General features: G+C 43.2%; 1 protein-coding gene across 2 annotated transcripts in view; it reads left to right on the top strand.

The window, feature by feature from the left end:
- Nucleotides 1-8,586, top strand: part of LOC308407877 (uncharacterized protein) — a 50,229-nt gene extending 41,643 nt beyond the window's left edge. Inside the window, exon 16 of one of the 2 annotated variants that reach the window (XR_013973737.1) lies at nucleotides 6,069-6,133. Coding sequence is in view for 1 of the 2 variants with exons in the window: in XM_080899816.1 (XP_080755942.1) it covers nucleotides 6,069-6,170 (102 nt within the window). In the remaining variant the exon portion in view is untranslated. Of the gene's footprint in view, nucleotides 1-6,068 lie in introns of both variants that reach the window. The other variant, XM_080899816.1, reaches the window with a different exon arrangement.
- The last annotated feature ends 3,199 nt before the right edge of the window (nucleotides 8,587-11,785 follow it).

An 11,785-nucleotide genomic window follows, 5' to 3' on the forward strand; every position in this document is an offset into this window, starting at 1 on the left:
AAGGTCTGTGGCCTAAAATAGTAGTTACCTGAACTGGAATTGATGAAAACACAATTTAAAAATTTAAATTCTATCTACTTTGTACCAAATTAACAACTCCAGGTGGACAAACATACTGAATTGGGGGGAAGGAATAGCGGAGTAGCACGAATACATTATTTATTGATGATTTTTTAAAATGTTTATTTGTTCCATTTTGTTTCATCACGTTTGGAAACCAATGGTTTCAAGTTAAGCATGCTGCTGCTTTGCTTCAATGTCATCACAGTGAGGAATTCAGCTTTTGAATTTAACAATGGGAAAGAATGAGCCAATATCCACAGATCAGGTTACATAAAACCTGTAAAATGTTTTGATTTGATTGTGCTTATGTGGAGGAAAAAAACTGTTTCAATCAATCCAGCTGTCTAAACAAGCCATGTATCTTTTTTGTAAGCTGCACAAACATGGATGACTGAAAAATCAATCTCCGGTGTGTCTCTGCCTTAAGAGAGCTAACTGTTGATGCTCACACCAGCTGCAGTTGATTTGCTCTCACAGCCTCTAGTTTGTAAAGGCTCTGGTCATGACCACTTAATCAATGTGATAAAGGTCCAATGGATTTTTCCAGTTAATGTAATTCCACAACGAAGTTTAAAAACCAATAAGCCAGTTTTTCCACAGAGGCGTGCCGCTTCCTGTCAGGGAGGTTAGCGTGTAATTTGGGCAGGTAAGCAGGTCAATGGAAGGCAAGACTTCATGTGGTAGATATGCTTTCAGTGGAGCAGACAGTGTAGCTCGATCAAAAGTGCAAAAAGTTGACTAAACTTGTGAAGAATGCAAAATGCATATCATGCATTTCTAATTTATACATAAGCTCATGTAGAAATTGAGAAACACCTCTTACATACTGATGTAACCCCAGCTGCAGCTTTTCATTTAATGTGCAGATATTAGAATCATATCAGTATCATCTAAACCTCAGCAAGAAAGCAAATAAGCATATTTTTCTAAATGAGGAACATTTTAAATGAACATCCTTGAACAATAAATCCTAATTTACCTCAATATTATCCTAATCCAATATTATACCTTATTCTTAACATAAATCACTCTTCCACTATTATTAAAAATGTTCTGGTGGTGAATCGGCTGTGGCCTTTTTAAAGTTTAACTAGCTGACCTTTAACTGCATTGTCCCCTTCAGGCAGGGAGTTATATTTTAATCATCAGGCAGTGCTGCTTAAATGTAGCATCATCTCTAAATGTTTGATCAAAGTTTTGGAAGCTTGTTGTTAAGAATAAGCTACATCTGTCAATCCATTTATCCACCTGTCCGTCCAACTCTCCAATTTAGGGTGAGAGGTGAACTACACCCTCAAAAGCTTGCTACTTTATTGCAGATAAATAAACTCTTCCTCATATGCTGTCGTTTTCCCTGGACTTTCAAAATTCAATTCAATTTAGTTATATTTATACAGCGCCAAATCACAACATCAGTCGCCTCAAGACAGCAATCATATAACCCCCTATGAGCAAGCAATATGGCAACAGTGGGAAGGAAAAGCTCCCTTTTAACAGGAAAAAACCTTCAGCAGAACCAGGCTCAGGGAGGGGCGGCCATCTCCTGCCATTGGTCGGGGTGAGAGAAAGAAGACAGGATAAAAGACAAATGACTTGTCAAACTATGGCTTCTACAAGATCTTGCAATGCAACTTGTGGTATCAGGAACAAAGATGTTATGAAAGACTGTGATCTGCAAAAAATATGGCATTTGGGAAACTATCTTCCACATGAATGCAACGATTCCCAGCAGAACACTCCCAGAGTGTCACACTGCCTCTGCTGATGTGCCCTCTTACCATAGGTGCTTTCTCTAGTGGACAGGGATCAGCATGGGAACTTTCAATCAGCCTGTGGCATTGGAAGCCCATACAAAGCAGGCTGTGATAGACTGTATGCTGTAACATCTTTCAATCATTGGCAGAATTAGAATTTTCAGAAATTTGTGCCACAACAGCTGCTTTGTGGTGGACCAGTGGTGGACTGGACCAGCCTTTTAGCTCTCTGGTCCTTTATTAGTACCTAATTTTCTTATAAGGGAAGGGGAGGAGATAGCTCAGTAGGTAGGATTAATAAAGTATACAAAAAAATTATATTTCACATGTGTTGGCAGTTGAATAGGTGAACAAAACTGGCAGGAGGCAGGAAAAAGATAAATTCATGAAAAAAAAGAAACAACAAAATACAGAGAACAGGGGAAAACTTGTACTAGTGCTAAGCACTAAAGCACTAAGATTTTCTGACAATAGGAAATAGTGGATGAACTGGGGTGATAGATGATGAAGGTGTGCCAAAAAAAACTGAGCAAAAGAAAGATGTGAAACTGACAGAAGGATAAAGAGACCAAGAAACACAAAAAACAAGAAATCTAAGAAATAATTTCACTTACTAAAGTCACTTAGATCATTATGCAAACCCATTTCTCTTTCTTCCACCTTTAATAACTGACTGGTCACTTTCTACATAATACATATATATGTATATCCCAACCTGTGACAGGTGCTATTGTTACAAGATCGTTAATATTATTCACTTTACCTCTCAGTGGTTTTTAAATGGTGGTGCTTTTCATATACCTTATATTTGAAATGTTTTTTGTTGAACCATTCTCAGGCTATTCTCGTAGTCTTCTTTAAATACAAGACCACAGAGCAATCAAGCATCCTTTTTCTTAAAAAAACAAAAAGAAAAGACCAATGTCATTTGAGGATTAACACAGGACAGTCTGTAGACACTTGCCCCACTTGTGTCCCATCCATTTTACTGAGTACTAAGACTGTGCCTCTGAAACTTCCTAAAAGTACAATAAACCCCTTCAGGAGCGCTGGAAAAATGATTAAGACTGACTGGGCTGTGGTGTAGTGCAAGGGAGCAGCAGGTTGGGGAAAAGGTGTCATATTTAGTCACATCTTGTCAAGGGGGCGGAAGGAGGGAATTCACAATGATGCCCTGAAATAGCCAACATGCAAATGTATTAAACATAGAAGCAGCTCATAAAATTTTGGGGCAGTTGATTTGCAGATGTCCCCAGACACTGGAAGCATGTTTTTAAAACCACTTCAAGTACTAAATAAAAGGAGACATTTTATATAATACGCTATAAAACATGCGCTCCAATTTTTCTAATACATAAAAGCAAAAATAAAAACATGAAGACTAGACTCTATCAGCTGTGTCACATTACCAGCCTTTTTTCATACAATGCACATGTTTAATGCACCATGTCAGTGAGACATGATATAAGAAAATCAATTCCACCTCAGGTTCTGCAGATAAAAAGTTTTAATATTGCTTCTTCGAGCACAGCTCAGACCTACAGGTTAAACATTATCCAAGACCCGCCTGTCAGGTGTGTAATGAACATTCCTGGGTCTGGTTTTGTAACTTCATTTGTATTAATAAAATCAACAGCAGGCATACTTTAGGTATGTTGATATTTTTATATAAGGATAGTTCAGTAGTATACAATTTACAATGGGGCGATCGTGGCTCAAGAGTTGGGAGGTCGCCTTGTAATCGGAAGGTTGCCCGTTCGAGCCCCAGCTCGGACAGTCTTGGTAGTTGTGTCCTTGGGCAAGACACTTCACCCGTTGCCTACTGGTGGTGGTCAGAGGGCCCAGTGGCGCCAGTGTCCGGCAGCCTCTGTCAGTGCGCCCCAGGGTGGCTGTGGCTACAATGTAGCTTGCCATTACCTGTGTGTGAATGGGTGGATAACATATTTATCCATATGGGTTAGTAAATTGATTTTATTGGGCCCAGCATGTGTTTGTGAAAAAACTCATAAATGTTCAGCGTGCATAAAAGACAAGGAAGCGAATCAGCTAAAACACTGTTGAGAGGATTAAACTTCTACACTTTACCAAGTAAAAGAAAGTCTTTTGCTCCAGTTATACATAATTTTGAGCATCCCTGGCAGACAGTGAAAAATGTGAGGATAAAAGTATGCAAATAGACTAATCTGCACATCTAAGTATAATATTTCATGGTGAGAACAGTGTTAACCATTAGCTAACATCTTCCTTTTGCTGCTGGGGACTTTGCTGAATCTTACACCTGTGTAACTGTTTCTACGAACTGAAAGCACACAGTAATACAAATGCACTGACTGTCAGCTGTTACGCTTTAAGTATTTGGAAGAGCAAGGCTTGTGTTACAGCGCCAATGTCCTCCTTCATTTTTATTCTGAAACAGCAGCCACTACAAATACTCTTTGTCTTTAAATGTAGATCTTTGGATATATTTGCCATGGGAATTTTCTTATTTTAGTCCGAGGTCCTCCTTCATGAAGCTCTCAACTAATCTTAGCAGCAACAAGGTTTCTGCTGGGAAACCTAATTCCCCATCTACATAAATACAAACATGAACATTACATTTTTACATTGTCATTAAATCTACAGTACCAACAAAATAGCAGATACTATAAGCAACTAAAGATGGGATGCTACAGGGAGCTACAAAAACAAGGGCTGGCGTTAGTGCATTAGCAGAGCTAAAGTCATTAGTGTCAGCTCTAATATACATGTTGTACATCTGGGTGAATATTAATGACTGAGTCGGCTGATAGCCACACAGCTGTGAATAAGTGTGAAGCATAAAATGATGCCAATCACACTGTGAAAGCGTGAGCTAGCTAACTGTGGCAAATTGTATGATATTCCAACTGCAGTAAATAAGTGATAACAACGGCAAGCTCGCTTTTTATTAGGCTGACTGCGATTTTTTTCATGCAGAGATATGCAGCTTTGCTTCAGCAGCTTGAAATGTGATATCTTTGGAAGTATATTTATTTAGTTTTTTGCTGACATGAGGTATAGCAATAGAATCAACAGCCAGGTTAGGTCTCATATACACAGTCTTAGTGAATGGTCAGCGACCCAGTGGCAACCTCTAAGTATGGCAGTACACAGTCACAAGGAAAGCGCTGAAACAAACACTAGTAGTATTTGCCGTTAAAGTAAAAGAAAAGGTTTCAAAAGGTGCAACTTTTACTTTGAAGACAAACTTGGATACACAGTTTCAATACTGCTCGGCGAATAGTATTTGTCTTCCATGCAAATGCAAGGAAACTGTGGCAATCGGGTATTAATTGAAGGGGGTTCTGTGTAGCATGATATACCTCATTGCCACCAGTTTTACCTACTGATTGCAAGTGGCCAGTTCTGCCAAGTGTTCAGGGAACACGCAATTTTCCCTTGGGACCAGTGGTTGCTAGGGGATCGCTGGCCAGTCTCTAAGACGCTTTAGTCATTTCTGACAGCTTAGCACAAAAACTGAAAAGACTTGATCATTAGAAAAGGTAAGAAACTCGCCTTCCAGCGCAGCATGTCTAACACGTAATAATTTGTAATGTCTTTACAAGAGCAAGATGTAAAGGAACAAATTCAATTAAGATGAAGCCCAACTGTGCTGAAGGCTGTTTCATATTATTAGTGAGCACATCCTGTGTGTGTTCAAGTCAGCTGTTTGGTGTGCGTTATAAGATTTATAGTACATAATATTTGCTTGTAAGTAAGCTTATGGTTAATTTCATTAGAGAAATTACACATTTGTAAAACATAACAAAAATAATACCAGGAAAGAGTAACAGCATATGGCTTCAGTCTGAACTTTAACCTGCACAGTCAACAGCATGCAGTCAGCAAATTAGTACGTTTAACCACTGTGACCCTTTGTAATAAACTTTGGCTTCAGAATGACTAACATTAGTATGCCAGTGACCCTTTTAACCACCTAGGTCTACCTATTAATTTGGCAGTACATGTCTGCATCATTGTATAAGGGCACTCAAGGATTGGGATGCATGCTGAGGCAGCATATGAGCTAATTAAATCAAAAGACTATTGTTAAGAAGAACATGCGCGGGCCAGGCACCACTTCACAAATGAAAGTGATTGCAGTTGTTAATTGTAAAACAATTTTTTTTACAAGCCCTGTGGTCATGGAAGATGTAACTGCTGCCACATTATTTTCATTTTATTTATTTATTTATTTATAAATCAGTAAACCTTTTTTTCTCTTCTGCATAGGTGAAATTTGGAGAACCGGCGGATCAAGACTCTCAGGAGCTCTTTGGCTTGCTTTGTCAGTTTGTGCATGACTTCAAAAGGGCACATGCTGAAGCTGTATGAGTTATAGAGTTATTGCACAGAGTACTTACATTAGTGAGGGCAGAGACTGCAGTGTTGCTTACTAAATGAAACTGATCCATCTTTGTTGTGACAATTATAGAAGTTTGAGGTACAGAACTATATGACACAGTGTAACTTAATTAGTTTTTTCAAACTGATGGTTTGATTTAGTTTTTTTTTTTTTTTAATATATATATTTCCTGAGTTGTACAGATATTTTATTAGATAATGGACAATGCATTCATTGTAGCAAATCCTATCCCTGGACAGCCTGACAGACTGACTATGTCACGGAAATCAATTTTGTGAATACAAACTGATTTATGTCACATCGTATCATATCATAGATTGGTTTGATTTGTGTTTACTGACATTTATTTTGAGACAAATCAGTAATGAAGGATGTAAAAGCCCTTGGTTGGAGCCAACACCCAGATGCTGAAGTGTGCTGTGAAAACTCACAGCTCTCTTTGCTGGCAGAAGCACAAACCCCCACCCCCTAAAAACAACTCATCAGAGGCCAGCGGAGGTGGGCATTCTTTGGGTGTGTGATTATTTTGAACATTCGGTTGTTCTTTGGTCGGGGACATTGCCTGTTCTGGTTCTCTGTTAGAAACTCCAAGGCTGGCTGTGATTCACATCTGCTATGTGGAAAAAAACCCCCTAAAAACATGATCAGCAACATACATTTCGCTTTCAAACAGAAGAAAGGTCTTCTTATTGCCAGTTGGAACTGATTGATGTGCCTTTGTGTGTTTGACATTTTAATCAGTTAACAGAAAAAAACACTGTTTATACCCATAACTGTGAACGGTGGTGGCATAATGAAGAAGACCCCTCGCTGAGATGGAAAAGTTGCATATTTTTCCGTTCTAAAAGGAGAAACCAATTATTTTAATTAAAACTGTATCTGTAGAAACGGGTGATTCATTAGCAGGAAACATACAAAACGGCTTTATAAAATATTTAGTTCATGCAGCTTTTGTTTCATACAGAATTGTAACTGGCTTTTGTGTTTTTGTGCTCTTCACTTCATGCTCTTGTATTGCATTTGAAATCGAAAACTGATAAATCTCATAACATTTAGCATATAGAAAAAAAAATCAATACTAAAAGTTATTTCAGATTATGTGGCCTTCTATTTTATTGCTCTGAATTAGTTTTAGTTCTAAAAACTAAAAGATAAATATATTAACTATATTTTTTTCTACCCTTGTTATAACCTTGTGTTTCTGCAGCTTTCATTCATTTAACAGACATTTAACCTGAGTTCGGGTTGTGGGATTTAAAAGGCTGTGCAAAAAAAATCCTAACTGCAATGTAAATGATTGGACATTTTTTCCCAACTATTATTCCCTTCAGCCATGTGACATCTAAGATACAGTAATGTGCAAAAATCTTGAGCCACCTATGTTTTCTTCATATTTTGCTTCCAAGGAAACAGATTTTCTTGGATCTTTTTAAAAGTAGTATTGAGCAATAGCTCTCCAGGCTTTCTAAAGGTCATTCAAAGTTTTACTTTGGACAGTGGCTGCTTTTTTGGTGCATTCCTTGTATCTGACAATTTTCAGAGGAATCCTTTTTTTGTTTGTTTGTTAAGCCACTTAACACCGATCTACGAATCATTCAAGCATAAAAAAGACACCCAAGTCAAAGGATGAATGAGTGTTATGTCTACAAAATAAACAACTTAGCAAAGAACTCATTTAACACACTGTTTCTTCCCATTTCTTTAGTTGAATTATATTTCATGTGGTGTACCTCGTGTTTAAAGAAATGAAGGAATCTGGACAAGGGAAGGACAAAAGTAGTAGTAGTAGTCAGACCTAAAATAACTGTCTATGGAAAATAATGTTTTTAAGAAACATGAAAAATCTGACAATCCATCTACTGTCTAATGAAGCCTCATCAGAAACTGTGTCAGTGGAAGGGTGGCTTTCAAGAAGCCATTTTTAAAGAAGGGAAACAGGGAGAAAAGGCCGAGGGAAGTGACACAATAGCTTAATTTTTCAGCATAACAATGATCTTAAACGTCTGTTTGTTAGGATGCCTGGGTCGTTGACCCAGGGTTTTTGAGTTTATTATATTATTTATACTTTCTAGTCTTTGGTTTCTTTGAGTTCTGTCTTATGGTTTATGTCTCTGTCTTCTTTAGTTGCTCTGTCTCCCCTATCACCTGTATCCCCTTGTCTAGTTCGCGTCTCTGTGTGTCCTTAGTTCCTATATCCCCGTGTTCAGTCAGTGTTTGTGTCTGCCCTGGTCCCACGTCTCTGTTCCCTCTGTAGTGCCTGCATGTGAGTCTGTGTTATGTGTTTCCTGTTTTACTTTGAAGGTCTCTGTCTTATCTCAGTGTGTTCAGTTTACGCTTCCTTTTGTCTTGTCAGTTCTGATTTGCCCCAGCTGTTTCCCTCCTGTTATTCATTCCCTGATTGCTCCTTCTGTGTATTTAAGCCCTGTGTTTCTCTGTGTCCGTGTCGCGATCTACCGTTTATTTTGCTGTGTGTTTTGTCAATCCGCTGGTGTTAGTTTATTTTTGACCTTTTTCCAGTTACGTTATGTTTGAGTTCAGCATTAAAGCTGTTTTGGTTTAAGTTCTGTCTCCGGAGTCTGCACCTTGGGTCCTATTCCTGTTTGCACACAGAAGATCGCGACCAGAACATGGACCCTGCAGACTCCTTTTTCTCAGAGTTCAACGGCGAGATGGAGCGGCTGGTGAGCCTGCTTGACCGCATCGCCCAGTCCCCGGATTTAAGGACCATGGCAGTGGGGCTGAGTGCGGTGGAGGCCATCATTCGGCATAATCCCCGGCTTAGCCAGTTTGCTAAGGACACTGAGTTGGGGAACACCATAACTGCCTGGAGAAAGCAAGTCAGGGCTAGTGACCTTGCTCTCTCCCTCACTACATTTTCCCCACTGCTGCCGCAGGGCAACGCACACTCTGCCTCATCGCCACTGCAGGCTTCCTCCCCTTCCTCACGCCAGCCGGGACCTTGTTCGCCTGTCCGTTCGCCTGCCTTTTTTCTGGCGGCTGTGTGGTCGGAGGATGAGGAGGAGGTCTCTGTTTCTCCACCGGTTCCTGTTCCCTCGTCTAAAAGGAAGCGACGCCACCGTCACTCCTCTCCTCGGTCATCCGTTCAGCCTCACGCCTCGTCAGCTGGAGGGCCCGGGGAGCCCGTTCAGCCTCACGCCACGTCAGCTGGAGGGCCCGGGGAGCCCGTTCAGCTTCCTGTCTCCGCTGGAGGGTCCGAGGGGCCCGTTCAGCCTCCTGTCTCCGCTGGAGGGTCCGAGGGGCCCGTACAGCCACCTGTCTCCGCTGGAGGGTCCGAGGAACCGCTTCAGCCACCTGTCTCCGCTGGAGGGTCCGAGGAATCGCTTCAGCCACCTGTCTCCGCTGGAGGGTCCGAGGAATCGCTTCAGCCGTCTCTTCCTGCTGGAGGATCCGAGGGGCCCGTTCAGCCACCTGTCTCTGCTGGAGGGTCCGAGGGGCCCGTTCAGCCACCTGTCTCCGCTGGAGGGTCCGAGGAATTGCTTCAGCCGTCTCTTCCTGCTGGAGGATCCGAGGGGCCAGTTCAGCCTCCTGTCTCCGCTGGAGGGTCCGAGGAACCGCTTCAGCCACCTGTCTCTGCTGGAGGGTCCAAGGAACCGCTTCAGCCGTCTCTTCCTGCTGGAGGATCCGAGGGGCCCGTTCAGCCTCTTGCCTCGTCAGCTGGGGGTCCGGGAGGACCCAGCCAGCACATCCCAGTGTCTGCTGATGGTTCTGGCGAGGCCGTTCAGCCACCACCGGCTCCACCGCCTGGTCCGGCCTCCGAGTCTGCAGTTCCGTCTGGTCCGGCCTCCGAGTCTGCAGTTCCGCCTGGTCCGGCCCCCGAGTCTGCAGCTCCGCCTGGTCCGGCCCCCGAGTCTGCAGCTCCGCCTGATCCGACCTCAGCCTCTGCAGCTCCGCCTGGTCCGGCCTCCGAGTGTTCAGCTTCGCCTGGTCCGGCCCCCGAGTCTGCAGCTCCGCCTGATCCGGCCCCCGAGTCTGCAGCTCCGCCTGATCCGGCCCCCGAGTCTGCAGCCCCGCCTGGTCCGGCCCCCGAGTCTGCAGCTCCGCCTGGTCCGGCCTCCGAGTGTTCAGCTTCGTCTGCTCCTGAGGTCTCCATGCTGTTTGTTCCTGCACGTCTTGTCCGGCCTGCACGTCCTGCACATCTTGTCCGGCCTGCACGTCCTGCACATCTTGTCCGGCCTGCTCGTCCTGCACGTCCTGTCCGGCCGATGACTGGACGTCATGGACGGCCCCCTGAACTACGTCGCCGTCGGTGCCTCCCGCCCGGCCGGCCTCCTGATCTGCTCCGTCGCCACCGGTGCCTCCCGCCTGGCCGGCCTCCTGACCTGTTTTCTGGGCTCTTGGACCATCAGCCTCCGGGCCGCCCCCCTGACCTGCCCGGGTTTGGACTGTTGTGCCGTTAGCCTCCGGGCCGGCCCCCTGAACTTTTTTGAGACTATTGCCTGGGCCTCTGCGCCTTTCGTGAGCTCTTTTGTTTGTTTGCTTTTGGACTATGCCTGGGCCTTGGTGCTGTTGTTTTGGACTTTGTTCCTGTGTTTTGTTCTGTTGCTTTCCGGGCTCCATTGTTTGTTCTTTTTTTTTTCTGGCTCCTTGTTTGGTTTTGTTTCGAGCCCTCCATCCTGTTTCCCCCGCCGCCCACCCTGGTTGGGTTGTTTTTTGTTTTGGTGTTTTGGTTTGGGCTGTCTGGAAGCCAGCCCTTAAGGGGGGGGGGGGTACTGTTAGGATGCCTGGGTCGTTGACCCAGGGTTTTTGAGTTTATTATATTATATATATATATATATATATATTTGGTTTCTTTGAGTTCTGTCTTATGGTTTATGTCTCTGTCTTCTTTAGTTGCTCTGTCTCCCCTATCACCTGTATCCCCTTGTCTAGTTCACGTCTCTGTGTGTCCTTAGTTCCTATATCCCCGTGTTCAGTCAGTGTTTGTGTCTGCCCTGGTCCCACGTCTCTGTTCCCTCTGTAGTGCCTGCATGTGAGTCTGTGTTATGTGTTTCCTGTTTTACTTTGAAGGTCTCTGTCTTATCTCAGTGTGTTCAGTTTACGCTTCCTTTTGTCTCGTCAGTTCTGATTTGCCCCAGCTGTGTTTCCCTCCTGTTATTCATTCCCTGATTGCTCCTTCTGTGTATTTAAGCCCTGTGTTTCTCTGTGTCTGTGTCGCGATCTACCGTTTATTTTGCTGTGTGTTTTGTCAATCCGCTGGTGTTAGTTTATTTTTGACCTTTTTCCAGTTACGTTATGTTTGAGTTCAGCATTAAAGCTGTTTTGGTTTAAGTTCTGTCTCCGGAGTCTGCACCTTGGGTCCTATTCCTGTTTGCACACAGCCGGTACCTAACACTGTTAAGGTTCTCAGTCATCCAGATTTAAGTGTCCCCCCCCACAGGGCTGTGATTGGGTAGAGGATCATTAGGGGGTCCATTGTCCCTCTTGGGGGGACACTCCCACAGGGCTTAAATCCAATACAATACAGTGAAAACATACATGGACAGAAAAGCTTACACACTATCAGTCATGTATTGACCTCCCCAGAGACCTGTGGGATCATCTTGACAGAAAACAAAACAAAAGC

This window comes from Rhamphochromis sp. 'chilingali' (genome assembly GCF_963969265.1).
Source record: "Rhamphochromis sp. 'chilingali' genome assembly, chromosome: 12".
Classification (NCBI taxonomy): Eukaryota; Metazoa; Chordata; class Actinopteri; order Cichliformes; family Cichlidae; genus Rhamphochromis; species Rhamphochromis sp. 'chilingali'.